Source organism: Notamacropus eugenii, chromosome 3 (genome assembly GCF_028372415.1).
Source record: "Notamacropus eugenii isolate mMacEug1 chromosome 3, mMacEug1.pri_v2, whole genome shotgun sequence".
NCBI classification, from domain to species: Eukaryota; Metazoa; Chordata; class Mammalia; order Diprotodontia; family Macropodidae; genus Notamacropus; species Notamacropus eugenii.
Genome location: NC_092874.1, coordinates 476,580,446 through 476,601,229, shown reverse-complemented (window position 1 = coordinate 476,601,229; position 20,784 = coordinate 476,580,446). Strand labels below are relative to the sequence as shown.

Genomic DNA, 20,784 nt, shown 5'->3' with positions numbered 1-20,784 from the left:
AAAACAGTCCTGAACCTCCAGAGCTCATGATCATGAGTTTGTTAGATATTGGATGACAATATGCAAGCAACTATGTATAGACATATTATATACAGAATAAATAGGAGATAAACTCAAAGGGAAGGCATTAATATTAAATGGACTCAGGAAGTAAAGTGGTAATTTTAACTGGTACTTGAAGAAAGCCAAGAAACTCAGAAGGCAAAGATGAAATGGGAGAAAATCCCAGGCATAGAGAAAAGCTAGAAAACAATGTCTTGTGTTGAGCGATGAAGATTCAAGTGTAAAGAAAGGCAAGGAGTCAGAGTCAGTGAACCAAAGATCAAATGTTGGGGAGAAAGGTCTAAGAAGCCTGGCAATGGAGAAAGGGACCATGTTAGGAATGAATTTACAAGCCAAATACTCCATTTCATCTTGGTGGAAATAGTCACTGGGGGTCCCCAAGGCTCCTTTAGGTGTCCTATTAATAGCAACAATGTCTCTATTTCTCAGCTTCCTGATGTTCTCCTGAGTCCTTGAAATGAAGTGGATATGGCCAAAATTATCACAAAATCTGCATACAATTCCCCCCAAATACATTTGATTTCTGTATGTCCATGAGGATTTGTTCAACTTTTCTTGGAAGCCAGGGTAGAAGAAAAAGTTTAGTGGAAAAAGAAGAAGAAGAGGGAAAAGGAACAAGAAGGAGGAGGAGGAGGAGGAGGGAGAAGAAGAAGGTGGCGGCACACTTCAAGAAGAGAGGGGATACGCTTTGGCAAAATGTTTTATTTTTCATACAAACACACACGTGCACTCATATATACCTATTTATTTATACACACACACACAATCACACACACACACGTGTAATATATATGTACATATATGTATATGTGTGCTTGTGCGTGTGCATGTGTGTGTGTAGAAAATGAATTTTAAAAACAACACAGGACCAAAACCTGAGTAGATATCAAAGATGAATTGTTAATGAAAGCCCCCTGCCTAGAGCAGGCAGGCTTCCACAAAGAAATTTTTACAAGTCACACAGTTAGCTAAGATATGTTGAGAATATGAGATCTTGTTTCTTTGTTGTTGTTAATGAATAAGCTTCTGATTCAGTGATATGAAACAAATATTTGTCAGCTCTCCTCTAAAACAGGTTCAGAGTTTATAAGAATCCTTGATAACTGTAATATTGATCCATAGTCTTCTGATTATAGATCTCAAGAGACTGAGAATCATGAAAGGTATTGCTTAGTGTCATGGAGTTTGACCTAATAACTTCCCAGGAAATGAAAGTGAGATTCCCTAATGATGATCAGATTCTTTAGAAATTCTTAGTCATGGATAAGATTGTGCTTAAGGGATCGAACCCTACGAATTGCAAAGGTTCTTTTTTATGTGTAATTATTTATTTATACATTTACTTATTTTTAGTTTGCAATGTTCATTTCTTTTTAAAATTTTAATGTTTATTTATTTTTTAGTTTTCCTTTGCACAAAATTTTGAGTTCCAAGTTTTCTCCCCATCTCTCCCCTCCCTCCACCCCATAACATTGCATTCTAATTACCTTTTCCCTCAAAATGCGCTCCCTTCTATCACACCCCTCCCTTCCCTTATCCCCATCTTCTCTCTTTTCTTGTAGGGCAAGATAGATTTCTATACCCCATTACCTGTATTTCTTATTTCCCAGTTGTATGCAAAAACAGTTCTCAATGTTCGTTCCTAATACTTTGAGTTCCAACATCTCTCCCTTCCTCCCTCCCCACCCATCCCCACTGAGAAGGAAAGTAATGAAATATGGGCTATATATGTGAAGTTTTGCAAAAGACTTTCATAATAGTCATGTTGTGTAAGACTAATTATATTTCCTTCCATCCTATCCTGCCCCTCATTTCTTCTATTCTCTCTTTTAGCCTTGTCCCTCCCCAAAAGTGTTTACTTCTAATTACTCCCTCCCTCTATTTGCCCTCCCTTCTATCATCTCCCCCACCCTGCTTATCCCCTTCTCCCCTACTTTCCTGTAGTGTAAGATAGGTTTTCATACCAAATTGAGTGAGCCTGTTATTCCCTCCTTAAGCCAAATATGATGAAAGTAAGCTTCATTTTTTCCCTCTCACCTCTTCCCTTTTCTCCTCCATTGAAAAGGCTTTTTCTTCTATCTTTTAGGAGAGATAATTTGCCCCATTCCATTTCTCCCTTTCTTCTCCCAATATATTCCTCTCTCACTCCTTAATTTTATTTTATTTTTTAATTATCATCCCTCCTTCAACTCACCCTGTGCTTATATCTATATATGTGTGTGTAGGTGTGTGTAGTTATGTGTGTGTGTATGATCCCTCCAACTACTCAAATAGTGAAAAAAATCTTGAGTTACAAATATTATCTTTCCAATTAGGAATGTAAATAGTTCAACTTTAGAAAGTCCCTTATGATTTTTCTTTCCTGCTTACCTTTTCATACTTCTCTTGATTCTTCTGTTTGAAAGTCACATTTTCTATTCAGTACTGGTCTTTTTATCAAGAATGCTTGAAAGTTCTCCATATTATTGAATAATTATTTTTTTCCCTGAAGTATTATACTCAGTTTTGCTGGGTAGGTGATTCTTGGTTTTAATCCTAGTTCCTTTGACTTCTGGAATATCATATTCCAAGCCCTTAGATCTCTTAATGTAGAAGCTGCTAGATCTTGTGTTATTCTGATGGTATTTTCACAATACTCAAATTGTTTCTTTCTAGCTGCTTGCAGTATTTTCTCCTTGACCTGGGAATTTGGCTACAGTATTCCTAAAAGTTTCTCTTTTCAGGTCTCTTTCAGGAGGTGATTGATGCATTCTTTCAATATTTATTTTGCCCTCTTGTTCTAGAATATCAGTACAGTTTTCCTTGATAATTTCATGAAAGATGATGACTAGGTTCTTTTTTTGATCATGGTTTTCAGGTAGGTAGTCCCATAATTTTTAAATTGTCTCTCCTGAATCTATTTTCCAGGTCAGTTGTTTTTTTTCCACTGAGATATTTCATATTATCTCCTATTTTTTCATTCTTTTGGTTTTGTTTTATAATTTTTTTGGTTTCTCATAAAGTCATTAGCTTCTATCTGCTCCATTCTAATTTTTAAGGAACTATTTTCTTCAGTGAGTTTTTTAACCTTCTTTTCCATTTGGCTAATTCTCCTTCTTAAAGCATTTTTCTCCTCATTGGCTTTTTAGACCTCTTTTGCCAATTGAGTTAGTCTATTTTTCGAGGTGTTATCTTCTTCAGCATATTTTGGGTCTCCTTTAGCAAGCTATTGACTCACTTTTCATGATTCTCTTGCATTGCTCTCATTCCTTTCCCCAATTTTTCCTCCACTTCTCTTATCTAATTTTCAAAATCCTTTTTGAGCTCTTCCATGGCCTGAACCAATTGTGTATTTATTTTGGACATTTTGGATGCAAAAGCCTTGATTTTCTCTGATGGTATGCATTGTTCTTCCTCATCTAATAGGATGGAAGAAAATACCTGTTCACCAAGAAAGTAACCTCCAATAGTCTTATTTTTTCTTTTTTGGGGGCATTTTCCCAGCCAATTACTTGTCCTTTGAGTCCTTTATCAAGAGCAGGATATACTCTGGGTACATGTAAGTTCTCACTTCCTCTAAAGTGACATAATCAAGGCAGAGGAATTGCTCTGTGCCCTGGTTTAGGAGAAGCCAAAAACTTTTTTGTCCAGAATCTGCAAAGGTTCTTAATGCTGTCCTTGACCACTCCAAAGCTATAGCCTTGATGAATCACACAGTTTACAAAAATGGGAGAATGGATATCAGTTAGGGCAATATATTGTTAAACACATATCCTATAGTATTATTCCCCTGCTATGTCTATGTAGGACAGGTCAGAACAGATGTTGCATGAACTGGGCTCAGAATAAAATAGAACAGGATGGATTTCATATGGAAAACTGCCCAGGGATTTCAGTGATGCCAAAAGCCTCCTTGGCATTGTGTGGAGAATTGTTTTGGTCCATACATGTTCAACAATGTAGGGCACTCCATGTGAAAAAAATCCCTTTGCCAATAGAGATCTTTAACATTTCTGCAAGTAATAATCTTAAATAGTTGTTCAGGTTACTGAAGCAGACAAGGAATCCAGGTGATCTTCACTCCACGGCCAATTCTCTGTCTATGAAATCTACTGCCCACTACCTCTCACTCTAAGAGAGAGAGAAAGACATGACAGAGAGATAGATAGATAGATAGATAGATAGATAGATAGATAGATAGATAGAGAGAGAGAGACAGACAGACAGACATACAGAGATAACTATTTTCTCTGTAATTCTAGGGGTTGAGAGACTTTACCACATTGACTGCCCAAGGGGTCCATCACACACACACACACACACGCACACTCACACGCACACTCATACACACATACATTATTGAAGAAGCTTTGACTTAGAGGAAAACAATTGCACTTGTGTTTGGTCAATTCCATAATAGTAGATGATTGTTAGGACACTGTAAACAAGTGTGCCAAATGATTTGAGCATGGCTTGGTTGTGACCTGTCAATAGAGAGAATCCCCACATAGATGAGTTCATGAATCCCTTTTAAATAGGAGGCAGAACAACAGTAGTTTTCAAATTTGACTTCTTAAGTTTCCTCGATGAGCCTTTGCTTTTTTATCTGTAAAATAAAGATGTTTGCAATTGAACATGTCGCCTCTCCATATTTCTGGGAGGAATGTGCTTTTTTCAGCTGAAATCGTTATCTGAATGTGACTGACCACTGCTGATGCTGGTACTATGATTATGATTGTTGTCATTTGTAATTACTACATAGAAAGCACTTAAGATCTTTCATTAATTTTTCATTTATTCCTTCCCTCATTCATTTGTGTATCTAATTACACTTTAGATTCAAATATCGCATGTTCTGGAAACCTGGGCTCCAGCTTGCTGATAACATGGCTGTCTCACCCCTGATTTGAATGGGTTTTGAACCACCTTCCCTCCCTTGGCTTGTCTGAATTTCTGTTTCTAATTGGGGGAGGACCTAGAATGAGAAGGAACCTTGGAGGTCACCTAGTCAAGCACGTCCTTTTACAGATGACCAGGATTGGGGGCTAGATAGGGGTGCAAGAGTTGACTGCCTGTGTGGGATTGGTCCAATCAGGCGATGACAACTCAAAAAATCATTGAGTCACTATGCCTATGGTGATTCCAAGGGATTCCCCAAAGATCGAAGAGTTTTTAAGCATCAGAGGTACAAGCAGCTGGCAGGTTCACCTAGCCAAGCCTGTTCTTCTCCAAATGCCCACAGATCTCAGCAAACTACTTTGACATTCACTGATGATGTTGGTTTGTCTTGGGGGAATTCCCTCTTCTCTCCCTTCCCCTAACCTTTTCCATCTGAATCTCATCAGATTTCTAAAAGTTGTCACTTTCAGAATCACAATTTATGGATACATGAATTCTAATAACAATTAAGAATGAGGACCTCCCTTCTCTCATTATCTTTCCTAGCTTTCCCCAGAGGAAACAAACATGCCTGTTTTTATGTCAGGAGTCTTGTATTTCAAGTCTCTACTGATTACATGATATTTTAGAGAAATTCTCTGGAAACAGTGTCAAGAGGGTGTTAACGGAAAAGTCTGTTTTGTTTGGACAGCTTCTTTCCTTTAATGCTGAACTTTCCACCAATTTTTAATGTTTAGCCATTCATTTGCTGATTGTAATAGCCTTCTTGGCTTCCTATTGGCCTGAAAATTTCCCTAGAAATACACATTGTTGAAGAGTAATGTTGAGGAGAACAAGAAGGCAGATTGATTTGGACAAGTGTTTTCCTTGAGCCAGCTCCTCTGGTATGGAGAGGTTTACAAGTTGCAGTTGGCTTTCTCCTTGAGCAAAGCAGAAGATTTCAAATCCAAATTTACTAAAGCTTTTCATAAATAACTGGCTTTTTCTCTGCAAGAAGACCATAGTGATGAATTTTATTCACATGTATAGTCCGGGGGTGAGGAACCTGTCACCTTGAGGCCACATGTGGCCCTCTAGGTCCTTAAATGCATCTCTTTGACTGAATCCAAACAGACCTCACTTGAGGACCTGGGAGGGCCACATATGGCCTGTAGGCCACAGGCTCCCCAACCCTGAACCCAGTACCCAGTGCCCCAGCTCTCTCTATATGAAGTTCATTCAAGGGTGACCTCCCCCCCAAAAAGTGAAAAGTCTTTGGTTACTATGTCTATACCAATAATTGACTCTGGAAGAATCTTCAAAATATCCTGATTTTGGTCTAGATAGATGTAAATAAAAGAGTTTTCTATAGCCACATAGGTACTCAAGATAATGCTTCTTCTGTTGGGTACAGGAAAGCATTGATATAAGATCATAGAATACTGAGCAAGAAAGGGTCAATGCAGCATCCTATCTGATCACCTCAGTTTTAAGATTAAGAAACTTAGACCCAAAGAAGGAATGGGATTGGCCCAATATCACATGACTAGAATGTAGCAAACCCAGAATTAGAACCTCAGGTCCTCTGATTTCAGACTCAGGGTACATTTGTTTATTTTTCCCCCAAAAAAATAACAACATACTTCCAAATCCCCAATTCCTATATCCCCACTCAATTTCTCCCAGTCTTTCATCCTCCTTTCCATAGTCTCCCTAACTCCCTTCTATATCCCAGCCCTCTAGTTTACCTTCCCTGCCTTTTCCCTCTTTCCTTTCTACTTCCTTCCCTCTTTGGCCTCTTTCTTCCTGGATCCCTTATTCTCAATTTTAGTCGATTCTTTCTTCTTTTCCTGCATCCCCACATCCTTGCCCAGGCCCTACATTGTCTTCTATCTGCTACAGAGGCTTTTGAGTTCAACAGTACTGACTGTGGGGAGAGGGGAGATCACATACTGTTTATCCTGCTTTAAAATAAAGTCAAGTACTAGAATTGTCCATTGTAGATAAGGATTAGAGAAATTGGAAACATCAAACATTCTGCTCCTTTGCCAGCATTGTTCTCTTGAGTCAAGTGCATTGACATTAGCAGTTCCTCAAACCAAAACACCACGGTTTCTTTCTAGTTTTTTTTTCTTAAAATGGATTTAAAAAGCAAGTATTTTTGACTGTGTTCAAAGGCTTAATAATTGCAACAAAGGCTTTGTGCAGTAAAGGATTCTAAAAGACGAACAGTTTCTAAATGGTGACTTTCTCTGTTTCCCACAAGACTTATTTTTTTTTAAGACACACCTTCTTATTTCCCAAAAGAAGGCCTCTGATGGGCTTTGGGAGCACTCAGGAATGATTCACAAAGAGTCACTAGATGCTTTGGGTGAATGCCCAGAGCATGCTGCTCTTCCTTGGGTTGGGCATCAGACATCAGATCTATCAGTAGGCAGGAATTCATTGAAAGGCTACTGGGCTTAAGCTTCATGGGGGATACAGGATAAGGCATGGTGTCTGCCCTCCAGAAATGCACAGTACAGTTGGAGAGGCATGTGAAACAATTAAAAAACAATGCAAGATAATAGATTAAGTATATAATTGAGGGTTAACCTCAATGACTGACTACAAATGGAATGAGTAACTCATGTGCACAAGGGATCAGACTTCTGCTTGGCCCCAGAGGGTAAAACAGGCATCAATGAGGGAAATTTACAAGGAGCCAAAATTTTGAGCTCAAGCAAGAATTTCCTAATAATTCATATCCAAAGGCTAACAAGGGACTGCCTTAGGAGGGACTGGGCAAAGAGAGGCCTAGCTTGAGAAAGATTCCAGTTCAGGCACATATTGAGTTACAGGGTCACTTCCAACTCCTTTCTTTGAAAAACATGCTATAAGACTTCTGGAGATTAGGGTAAATTAAATTGGACAAATATGGATTCATTTATTTGTTCTTCCTTATACAATGTAATATTTTTGAGTTCAGGGGCTGTTTCATTTTTGGCTCTATATTATTCCCTGTGCTGAGGACAGTGCCTTTCCCATAGTAAGTACTTAATACACTTTTCTTGAGTATTTTATTAGTAAAGGTTAAGAGACAATTGGAATGATGGATGAGAAGACAGAATAAGAAGGTCAAAGCAAAGCTTGTATTTTGATGGAGTGGGTTTGGAGAACATTTGTAGGCATATGGGAAGATGTCAGTGGAACGGAAGGCATTAAAGATGTATGAGAGGAAGATGATGACTTTAGGGTGTCTTGAAAGAAGCAGGTGTGAAAGGGAGAAAGGAAGTATCTAGAGTGGTTAGGCGTAGTCAGTTTTCAGGGGGCACCATTATTGTTCTGTAACCAGGGGAAGGAGGAAAGATCACAATAATGCCAAGGAGTTTGAGAAGTGAAGGCAGGGAGCTGAGGGAACCCATTTCTGATATTTGATTCACATCCCCTAGATTTTCTTCTTGAAGAGATGGATCAGCTTGGTCCCTTGTGATAGACATTATTAGCTTCCAAACCAATATTTACTCTGAGCACACAAACACACGCACACGCACACACACACACAGGCACACACACACATACACTGAGTTGTCTGTTTCAAGAATGACAACACCCTTATAAAACTTTTAAAAATATTATATCGTGTGTGTGTGAGTGTGTGTGTGTGTGTGTGTACTCACATACATATATAAAAGTAGATTATTATATGTGCTGATAGGTAGCAAGTAAGATAGGTAGGAATTGAACCTGTGATGTCATTGATCTATAGAACACTGTCAAGGAGGGAGCTCCCATTAACGTAGGATGGCAACCTCTTTGCAACTTGCACTTTAAGAGAATAGCCTAGAACCAAGAGATTGAGCAACTTGTCCAGTATCAGCTAGTTGGTAAATCAGCATTTATTAAGCACCTACTGTGTGCCAGGCACCATACTAAGCATTCTACAGATTTATCTAATCTGATCCTCCTGATTACCTTGGGAAGTAGGGACTCTTATTATCCCTATTTTATAAGTGAAGAAATTGAGATTGACAGAGCCAGGGTCACATAGCTAGCAAATAATCTGAGGCTTGATTTGAACTCAGGTCTCTCCCAACTCCATGTCCATACCTTATTCACTGTGTCACCCAGTCACTCCCGATAGAGGAAGAAGAGATCCCTTAGGATCTTAAAGGTTGCCTATGACAGCATCACCCCCTATTGTGTGATTCCCTTGTGAACCCTATGTTATTCTGGAAGAATGAGTCATGGATCATGAAGCACAGCCTTGTTACTTGCTGCTATCTGTTTGATGACCCCAAGCAATCACCAATATGTTAGAGAATTCTGAATTCTCAGAGTTGGATGTAACCTCAGAAGTCATTTAGACTATCTAACCCATATCTGAAAAATTACCCTTCACTGAATTTCCAAACACTTGTGGTATACTGAGCTAGCCAATTACATTGCCTCTTACCTCTAACTGTTGAGAAGTTTTTCTTATTATTAAGCCTGAGTCCACCTCTCCACAATTTTGAACCTAGGTCCCTTGATCTGCTTTCTTTCAGTAAGTAGAATAAGAGTTATTACTCTTCTGTATGATCACCCTTCAAATACTTGAATGATACTATCATATGTCATATAAATTTTCTCTTTTTCCAGGAAAAAAACAAAACTTCCCCAGTTCCTTCAGCTAATCCATGAGAAAATCCTAGTCCTCTTCCCATGTGGTTTGTTTTTTCAGAATGCTGTCTGGCTTGTCAAAGTCTCTCCTAAAACAGCCACCAAAATTGAACACGAGAATGCTTTCAGGTTAGACCTTCAGGTTAACGGAGGCTTCAGTCATATTAGTGACAACTCAGCACTGGGACTTGTTCCAGAGGCTTCCAATCAGCACTCCAATAGCCCAGTAATTACATTCTAGGCTTCATTATTTCAGATCTTCACTTCCATCATGTGATTCATTGTCTGAAAATAATACAGCAACCAGGTGACTGTGTTTCCAACTTGGCTTGGCTTGTAACTTCGACAGCGTAGGATCTTCGATAATGAAGATAGAAGGACAAAAGATCACTTCATGGATCATCATTCAGGGCTTGAATCACTAAGAGCATGCAAATTCAAGAAAACTGCTTTCTGAGTGAGGAAAATTATGCTAGTACATCCTCACTGGAACTCCCTGTCTTTTGTCTCTCACCTCTCCAACTCTATCCTCTACACAGCAGATAAACACATAGTCCCTATGTAATTGGAAAGCTCTAGGCTTCAAGCTAGAAGCACCTGGGCTTGAATTCCACCTCTGATCCTTTTCCAGTTCTGTCCTTCTGAGTCTCCTTTTGTTCATCTGTAAGGCTTACATTAGAAGATGGATAGAGCTATGTAGAAGATACCTGCTCTTAAAATTGAAATAAAAACAGAAGCTAACTTTCTTATATCACAAAGATATTGTGAGGATGAAAGAAATGTGCATGGAATCACTTTGTTAAGTACATAGACATGTGGTTTGGAGTCTCAGAGCCCTAAGTTTGAATTCTACCTCAAACGATTATTGACTGTATTCCTGAGCAAGTCATTTAATCTCTATAATCCTCAGTTTCCTCGTCTGTAAAATGAACACAATAGTATCTACCTCACAATGTTATGTAAGGTTTTTTTGCAGTAATAATTGTAAACTGTTGTTAGGTTCTTTAAAAAAATGTAAGGTCAAGGCTAAATCAGCAGATCTTTTTCTTCCTTTCCTGCAAAATGATGGCATTGGTGTAGATGATCTCATAAGTTTTTTCTAGTTCTAAAATTATGTTATTCTGGGGATTTTCCCAATTATTATATATTTATTAAAAATGGAAAAAAGGGGTAAAAGGAAAATTTTTCCTTACCAGAAAATTGGTGATCCAGTGATTTTCCACTTAAATCTCTCAGTGGCATGAGGGTCCTCTAATCGTTCTCATATTGTTCTACATCAGTTCCGCCATCTTCTGCAGAGCTCCATCTGTCTTCCATCCAAGTTTCAAAGCCATTGGCTTGCTTAGCACAATGCTGCTAATGATAAGGTGGAGGGCTGTGGGTAGGGGCTGAAGGAGCTGGATGGTGATGTCATGGGCCTCTGGGTATGTTATCTGCAATGAGAATAAATGACTGGTCCTGCGTGCAGGCAAGAAGTGGCCTATGCACCAGCTGCCCTGGGCTGGGCTCCATTTTCAGGCCTTAAATTTAGATCAGAGGAAAAGCAGCAATCATCATATCCTTTAACTAGAATCAGCCAAACAGGATACAGGTAGCCACAAAATGTAGTCACTGCAAAGGGTAGCAGAATCACTTCAAAAAAGGTAATAATCGGTCAGTCTTGCTTTTTTTGCAACATGTAGTTAAATCTGTTTAAGTGTGGAGAAGCAAAAGAGAGGGCAGCTTGCTTCATAACCTCCTAAAATGGCACTATTAGACAAGTGTAGTACCAATGAGAAAGACAGAAACTCTGTGTCACGGAGCCTCCCCAGAGTCCTGGAGTTTGGCTCAGACACGTAGGCCAGGGTCTGATAAAGGGGATAAAGGAAGCCTTCTTGCCTTTTGATTGCTCCAACCTTCCCTCTGTGAGCTCATTAGATATTGTAAAGCACTAAGGTGGATATATTTAATTTTGCTCATAAACTGATTTCTTCAATTTGGGAGATTCCCTCTTCTGCATCATCAGAGAGATGGAGAATGGGAAAATGAACTGAGCAAGTCATAGGCCTTAAGTGAATGCTGTGTGTTCAACTGGCATCCAAGCAGTATCAACAAAGGTAGAGAAAGACCATCTATATTCAGGGTAGATTCCCCCCCCCCCCACCGCCATGAAAGACCGAGTGGACGACATGGACAAGATCCTAGAGGACGGATGGACTGTTATATTTGTCATTAACAGGAGGGGCCATCTTAAATTATAGATCCATCTAAGTATCAACGTATGAGACAGTCCCATGGCATGGACCTGAAGACAGGATTATGGTTAAGATCTCCCCAGAGATCTCTCCACTGTCCTCAACATCACCGTTGCTGTCATTATCATCCAAATCCCCATGATCTAGGTCACTGCTCAGTTGGCTCTGAGACTCCCTTCAGTGGGCATTTAAAGGATGAACTTTCATTCAGTGACAAATACAACAATCTGTAGAATATTAAATCTAAAGCTATATTCACAGATGGTAACTTGTCCTGGCACTGATTTGTTCTGAACCCTACTGAATAATATGAGAGCAAAATAATGATAAGAATGGGGAAATAAACAACAGTACAACTAGAATGAAAACACCATATTATATTAATTAAATATTAGCTCATCCTGTCAAGCCAGATAGCAAATGATTAACACTTCCTTATCAAAAAAGGAAGAAGATTAATAGGTGATAAGAAATAAACAACTAAAACCTACTAGAACAAGTAGACCTGGCTTTACAAAGTAACAATAAAAGTTGACATAGTTCTACACCACTGAGATTGTCAAACGTATCCAAAAATAGTTCATCTCTGGACAGAGTCTATGAAATATAAAATCCATCTGTGAACTCAAAGGACCCTCCATGAGCAACATCCATATAAACTCCACCAGCAATACATCCAGAAGTGTCAAATGAAGAGCTATAAGATGTCAATTGGTTTGGAGAAATAGAATGATATGACAGTGGTTTAGGAGCAGGTCATTACCACTAGAAATTAGACAATGGTTATCTTTAAGGAACCTACAATGATCATGTCAATATAAGTTATGCAATGAAATGGTGAAAAGAAGGCAATCCATCACTGCAGTTTGGAAAATTCAGTATCTATATACCTAGAAAGACAAACTCAGATGGCAAGCCGTACATCAGAGGTTAACAGATGCTACAAATACAAATCCTCCAATATCCTTGAGAATTCCACAAATAATATATACTAAAATGTTGCCAACAACTGCCCAGACATAGCATCTATCCATACAAAATTAAGAATTATGTTTCCTATTAGATATAGTCATGCTGAATATTATCTCCAAACTCTATGGAATTAAAAGCTTGAAAATATAGACTCAAGAGCAGAGGAAAACCCAAACACTATGGCAACAGAACAAGGTGTTTGTTGGTTCCCCTAGCCTCACTGATACTGCTTTTGCCCTAATCCATTAGGGCACACTGAATCTATTACAAAAACAGTGAACGATTTTATCTCCATTTGAAATAGTCTGTAAGGCATTAAATAGAAAAGTATTAATAATAAGGTCCTAGGGTCATTTCTGTCCGGACTTGGGTTCAGAGGATGTATGTTTGAATCCTGGTTCTTTTACTTACCAGGTATCTGACCAGGAGTGATTTACAGAACTTTACTGAAGCTTCCATATCTCTGACACATAGTGACCAGCCTAAATGATTTCTGAGGTCCCTTTCAGCCCTAAATCGAGGATCACCAAAGAACTGTGGAACTTTCTGCAGAACACAAGAGCTGTCAGGATAAAAAAGGAATGAGGGTATTAAAAGAGTTAGAAAAGTTCTTAGCATAGGAAAGGCAGGACTTTTGATATTTGAGTCCAAAGGTGGGGGTTTTGGAAGAAGGAATAAGTAGGAGAAATATTTGGATATCAGGAAAATAGCCAGAGAATACCACTCTATTTTTGCCAACATGGTATACAGGAGACTTGCCTCACTTATGATCTCAGCAGATATGAATGATTTTATAATTCAACGAACCAAAACAAGTGGGTCATCTCCAAACAATTCCCTTCTCTAAGAAGCTGGATGACCACTCCTTACATTTATTGGAGATAAGATCATTTGCCCAGCAAGAGACCAAATGTAGTTAGCTCCTTTCCAACTCTGGAATCTTGCCAGTCTGTGATCTGTGAAACCACCTTTGCTTTTAACCACATGAAAGTGTAGACACAAGACACTTAACTAACTACTAATCAACTAACCAACCGAATTAAATAAATAATTTAAATGCTTGAGTAACATAAACACACATACACACACGTGATGAACTAAAATTTCTATGAAATAGAGAAAGCTGAGGATAGTGGAAAGACAACTGAATTTGGAATTAGGTTTGAGTCATGTCTGGCACTTTTGTCCAGATGCCAGCAAACCAATTCAAGTCTCAGGTTCCTCACCTGGCAAAGAAACAGGCATAAGAATGTTACTAAGCCTACTTGGCAAACTGTGGGTAAAAAGCACTCTGTGTAGAGTAAAGTTCAATGTAAGTGCTGACTATTGCATCCTATCACCAATACAGAGGGAAATGTGACTTATGTTTTTTTCAAGGGCACACAAGGAGCTTGGACTCTTTGTATGTAGACACACACAAACATACAAATTGATTGTTTTCATAGAATTAACCAGTAAAACTTGGTTATTAATTTATTAGTGCATGGTTATTCAATTGATTTGAATATTAACACACAACATACAAACACACACACACACACACACACACACACACACACACTTGACTCCAGTCTAAAAGTTAAACAATTCTGGGCATAACAACATAATCTTATATCTAGAACAGCAAGCTCATGGAGTGATATGCAAACCTTAAAAAAAGTGGAGGTCTTCCTTGGACCCAGCATAGTCAAGGCACTGTGCCCATCATGGTATGTGCTCCAAAAGTGCCATGACCTCAAAAAGAAAAGTAGTCACTTTGTACTGGAAGAATCGTGAAGAAAATTGGTTTTTGGTGATAACAACCATCTTTTGGGTCATATTCAGAATGGCATTTAGCAGTTTAGAATGAAAGGCCATCAATCATTTCCTACCTTGCATATTCCCTGGAGATGAGAATCCTAATGCATAAGCTTCTCCTTGCCCTCTTTTAATGCTCACTGTTCTACAAAAAATCGTCCCTGATCCACCCTCCCTCCCCCCATTTAGTACCTTTAAATCTCTTTGTATTGATTGTACATGTGTGCATTTTCCATTTCCTTATAGGTACACATATTGTCTCTTTTCTGGAGTGCAATGGAGTTGAGAGAAGATTGCTTCTTGCCCATAATTATATCCCCACAACCTAGAGAGCACCTGGCTCACAGTAGGCACTTGACACATTCTTGTTGAGATGAATTGACTTAAATGAAACTGAATTGAAATGAATTCAAAGTGTGCCCCAAAATTCAGTGACAGAGAACCCAGTGGGTGTGAGAGAGCATCCATTTTCCTTGCATTCATGTTATTGGATTTTTAGTTTTAGCAGTTGACAAAACTCTGGTGTTATAGGTTGGAATTCGTTTATTTTTTCTTTATTTTTTCTGGTTTGTTGTTTTTGTTGCTTTTTGGAAAGATGAGGAAGTGTTTGATCAGTGACTGCTACAGAAAAATGTGTTTATCCCTGCCAATATGTCCCATGTGAAGAATGGATTTGAATTGGCCATTCCCCTCTTCTGTGATCATTCAGGTTTTTTGTTTATCTGCAGAGTGAGGTTCCTATTTCTATTCTGTGGTTTGACCACTATATTTTTTCTTGTCCTGGTCCAGGATTACGCTTTATGACTACCAGGCTATGTGCAGAACCAACAAGGAGAGTAGTGACCGGGCCCACAATTTATTAGACGTAAGTAGCCTCACAGTTGAGTTCCCTTGCAGAAATTATTTTTCACCCCTGTCTTTGCCTTGTGTCTGTCTCCATCTCTGTGGGTTTCTTCTGTTATCATAATAAGATGCCCATTATGGATTTTGTGTAAATATATTATTTTTGCTTGATAAACAGCCGTTTCCCCATGAAAATGGTTTTTTTTTTTTAAACTGATGCAGAAACAAAGTGACTAGACGGAAGGAAGGAAGATTCAAGTGACTAATAATGTCTTTCTGAAGATAAAATCAATCACAAAGTTTTGGGGTTCTGTCATTTGGAGGCATATAAAAGGGAGTTTCATTTCCTTTCACAGAAATTAGGCTGCAATCTGGCTTCTGGTCTCTAATTTAATTAACATTTGTATCAAAGAACACTTTCCAACTGCCCAGAAGCTCAGTAACTACCCTTTGGCCATTCCTAGGGGTAATTAATGCCCCAGTTAAGGTACAAAGAGACACCCATCAATTAACTCCTGTCCCTCTCCCTTGGAGTAAAATACAGAATGTGAAAAGTGCAAATGGTACGGTTTGGACCACACAAACATGCCATCTGTATGTGTATATACATACACAAATAGGTAGGCATGAATTGCCTAAGATTAAAACAAGTCAAGAGTAGAGTCTGCCTAAAATAGCTCAGTAGAGACATTAAATACATATAGAGCAATTAAAAAAAAAACCCAACAAACATGTTTCCTTTTTCCATTAGAGCATAGACTGTATATAACAGACATCACAGTTAAGGCTGTTGTTTTCATACCAAAGATGTCACACAGCGAGGGTGAAAGAAACAAACCAAAATGATACACAACAATTATTTTTTATCAGTTGGTGTGTTTCTAAGGAACATCTGATACTTAGAAAAACTCAAAGTTCCTTCTCTCTTGTCCTTCTGAATCCAGCTTTTATCTATCTACCGTGGGACTATTTGCTGAATTAAAACAATCACCACCACAAAAACAGTTCCTGAAGTGCTCTTTCCTGATCAGGCTTAAAAACGCAAAGGCTTTTAAATAGTGATATGCATTTTAATTGTTTAATCCCGTATTTACACAATCCCATCCCCTGCCCATAGATTGAACCGCAACTTCTTAGGGATTTTTGTGAGCTCAGTTTTCCATGGGTCTGAACACGAGCTGCCTGAGAGCCTGCCCTTATCGCCCTGACCTCGTTATTTATTCACTGTTCATGCCACTGAGACCTACTAAAAATGGCCTTGCACGGTCTGACTGGTCAAAGATAGAGCATTTCTCCATGGTCCGACCACTGAGACCTTGCTGAAAGATCAGATTATTTTTCAAGTTATAAAATAGAATGGCTAAATCACAGGGTTGGAAGGGTGCGTTTGGTTTCAAATAGCCCGTTACCAAAAGTTCAAATCCTGATCTGAACTGAATTTCTTAGGCCCAGACACTCTTGCCTGGTTAAAAATTTGGTTAAAAGTCTCTTTGAGGATCAAGGGAGATATCCACTTGTTCTCCGCTCTGGTTTGGTTTGATTTTTTTGGTAGTTGAGCTAACAAGATTTCAAATCAGCTTGTTATTCTCAGCTTTCCCCTTCTAGCCCACAATAGAAAGAGGGAGAAAGTAGAAAATGAAAAGTTTCAAGAACAGACAATCTGGAATTTATTTTTACTTTGTTAGGTATTAGACAGCTCTCCAATTTTTGGGTTGATATACGTAAATAAAAGGCTAAAAATTTGCCGAACACATACGCTAAACAATGGTTAAATCTGAAACAGGATTTCAGTTTCACCAATCCACAAGTGTAGCCCTAAAAGATTCAGACTTCTTTTCTTGGTTGCAGTCTTTTAAACCCACCCCTGGCAGATGCTGTCCCGTCATTTTTCCGGAGGCCTCCACACAGCTCACATATCTGTCATGCCTAGGCACAAAGGCCTAAGTGAAAGAGAGAGTCCATATTTTCCAGAAATCAGGAAATTGAATTATGCACATAGGAAATATCACAAAATAAACAGTCAACTTCTTCTTCTTCTTTTTTTTTTTAAATTAAAGCAGTTGGAAATAAAGACCAGAATGTCTTTTCCTTCCTCTCCCCCTCCCCTTCCTTTATGGAATGAAGAGATTTTCTTCCTGGATAAAATCTCTTGTTTGCATGTTGACCACTTAAAACAAAACAGTACAAAAAGAAGTAACAAATGTGAGGAAAAAGCCCTAATCCTATCCCCCCATTCCCTCCAGCATAACTCATTAACTGCTGACAAATCAAACGCATATATCTTTCTTACATTTCAGTGAAAAGATAACTTTAAGTGAGAATTCCACATTTAATAATCTTTTCTGTGAGTCCTACTTTGTAACAAGTAATAAGAATTACAAGTCCTACATTAGGCTAGGAAATAGTAGCCCCTAGAGGTTAAAACTTTTAGAATCATTGGTTAGACTTCCTTCCCCTTATTTCCCCACTGGGCATAACCCTTGTATTGAATCCTGTTTATTTTCCTTGTAAATCACATTTCATGAGGGACCCATTTAAAAATGTCCAATGCCAGCTTGGGGACAGGGTATCTTCCTTTCTTCATCATTTAGATAAAGCTGATGTTATAATAGGATAGCCATCAGCCTGAAGGAAAAACATTGTCTTTGTGAAATGTTTTTTTCCCTTTACTATACTGGTTGTTTCTCTACAGCCTTATAATGCCTTCTTTGCTGCAGTTAAATGGATAATGACAGAACTGATCTTGTAAGTAAACCTTTGCTAAAGTTTTGTTTTGCTTTTCATGTGATCTTTGTCTTTGCTCTGTTATAAATTGACCAGGACAATATAAGAGGCCTTCTCTTGTTGAGTTTCCAGGACATGGTCTGTGCTCCTAAATCGCCACATTGGATGCCTTGGACAATCTCACCCATCTGAATGAATGATTGTAACTTGTATTAAGTGCCTCCTGGTCACTGCTTATGCCCTCCCCATGCTTTGTTTAGCTGTCTAACAGCTTGCCATCCACCAACCCAATTTATTTTTGTGGTTACAGTTACATTCCCCATGAATGTCTGGCTGTTTTGAATGCTGCATGGGTGGGCTCTGGGCCATAGGACCAACTGTCATGGTGATTCATTACACCACTTTGGATTGCTTAGCATGTACAGTCACGGGGCCTTTGAAATCATCTGCCAGAACCTAGGGGAGGGTCTCAGGTGTGATTTAATTGTTTACCCTGTCAAATACTAGTCATGTTTTCAATGTCAATTATTCATCAGTGACTTGAGTCAAACATAGAGTGGCACGAAGATGAAAGCCTGAGCTATTATAGAAAGACATTGGACATACTCCACAGGCAATGTATCACACAAAAAGGAAGGATTCTGTAGATTGACATGGAAGCAAGTCACTTCAACAGAAACAAACTGGGTTTCATTCCATGTGTGGTGGGTCTCCTCTCCCACAACCCCCAATCTTCAACCCTAGAGATTTAAGAGGGATTAATATGCTATGAAATTAATGAAATTTGTCTTCCATTTCCAACATTCAAAAAATTCTGATACTGTTTGTGAAATGGAGTGGGAAATCATGTTGTAAGCAGAAGACTGGGGTAAGGGTGGGTAGGGGAAATGACAAATGATACCAGAACTTAGAATGAAAGTGACTTGTTGGCGAGCAGCAGGGACAAGTATGAAAAAGAAATCAGAGAGACTTTCTGCTGTCCCTACTCATTTGAAAAGCCATTTGCTATGACTATTACTTGTGGGGGTGATGGTTTCGCATTACCTTGAAATGCTATTTTTCTTTGTATAATTGAGAAATCTTCGTTGTTCTAAAGCTGTCCCAAGGCATGTTTTCATGGGGAGAAGTTCATATGTTACATGCACACAGACCTTCACATTGGTAAGCCAGGCCTACCTGGCCTACATTGTTAAAACACGTTTTATTATTCTAGATTATAGACCAATGAAAAGAGAATAAAGTATTTTTTAACTCCTGTACTAAGACAAAAGGAATCCCTAAGTGCAAAGCCCTCTACTGGGGATTCAAAGTAGGCAGGATACTGAATAATTCCTCTAAATCCTATCTTTTCTGTCAAAGGGCTGTAGCCTCCTAGCAGGAGATCTTCCTGCTTAGGGCTGGTTCTTGATGAGGGAGCTATGACACAGGGATAGCTTGCTTTGGTGTTAATGGCAAAAACAACCTTTCACTCAAAAGATAAAGCCCAGTGAAAATACACCAATAACTAATCCAAATAAGCCAGGAGCTATGTCAATACCTCCAATTGGGGATTTGTTTTTATTTTCAATGGGGTGAATCAATCAGGGAGTATATCACTACTGCACTCCAGTGGTGGGTGGATGTCCCAGTAATGCTGAGCTTTCTCTTGGATTTTTTAGGTTTCTGGTGGAATTTAATTTGTGCGGTTGGTGGCACTCAGAAACCACAGCCAAGGGTAAGTAGATGATATGTTCTTTTCTATTTTATGACTTTTAAAAATTCATTTCTATTATTCAAATCTAAGCCCCACCATTCCATCGATGAAGGGAATTTCTGGAATGAAAATTTCCTACACGTATGCAGACTGACACTTCATTTGAAATTTAGAATGTTACAGTTGCCTAGGATACTTGAAAGGTTAAATAATTTGGCCGCAGTCACAGGACTTGTAAACCCTCGAGGGTAAGATTTGAACCCAAGCCTTCTTGACTCACCTAACACATGCTGTCTCTCATGGCCCCTTAAAAATCTCACTGGCAGTGACCCAGAGTTTCAATTCTTTGTTGGCTCACACAGGTGAGGATTCCCATGTGGAAAATGTCATTCTGAATATGCCTCAGCACACACCACAGTCATGTGCTTGGGAACTACCCTGCTGCACAGAGTTTGTCAAAACAATCTGGGATTCATGCCTTGGGAAGTTGCTCTGTAATTCTGACCCCAAGTCATGCTGAACTTTTGCAGATTATCGGGGTTTGATCCTTGGGAGCTAACAGAAGAAGTGCTAAGATCAATTTACGATCTCAAACGAATATTATGAATATTGTCTTATCCCTCAAACTAGGAATATTTTCATTATTTTAATCGTTTAAAAATCCTGTTCTTTCTTTTTTTATTAATTGTGTTCAAGTGTGATAATCTTATTTTAGGAGACCAGGAGATAAGCATGTTAGTCAAGGCAACCAGAACACCCTTGTCCAAGGAGCAGGTCAGAATAGAGTTGTATACCACAAGGAGATCAATTTATTATTTATTAACTATATTGCCTAGAAAAATTTCAATTGAGACACTGCTTTGTTAATGTAAGAAGCATCAAAAGGGAGGCAGTAGTAAACCTGAACTCAGAAGAGGGTTTGAATGCTAGCTCTGGGAATGGTTACCTATATATATTTGA

General features: G+C 38.7%; 1 protein-coding gene across 2 annotated transcripts in view; it reads left to right on the top strand.

The window, feature by feature from the left end:
* Window positions 1–20,784, top strand: part of CACNA2D3 (calcium voltage-gated channel auxiliary subunit alpha2delta 3) — a 1,103,218-nt gene that overhangs the window by 1,018,225 nt on the left and 64,209 nt on the right. For both annotated transcript variants that reach the window (XM_072599035.1, XM_072599036.1), the window contains exons 31-33: window positions 15,354–15,429; window positions 18,100–18,152; window positions 19,790–19,845. In XM_072599035.1, coding sequence (XP_072455136.1) covers window positions 15,354–15,429; window positions 18,100–18,152; window positions 19,790–19,845 — 185 coding nt within the window. The remainder of the gene's footprint in view (window positions 1–15,353; window positions 15,430–18,099; window positions 18,153–19,789; window positions 19,846–20,784) is intronic.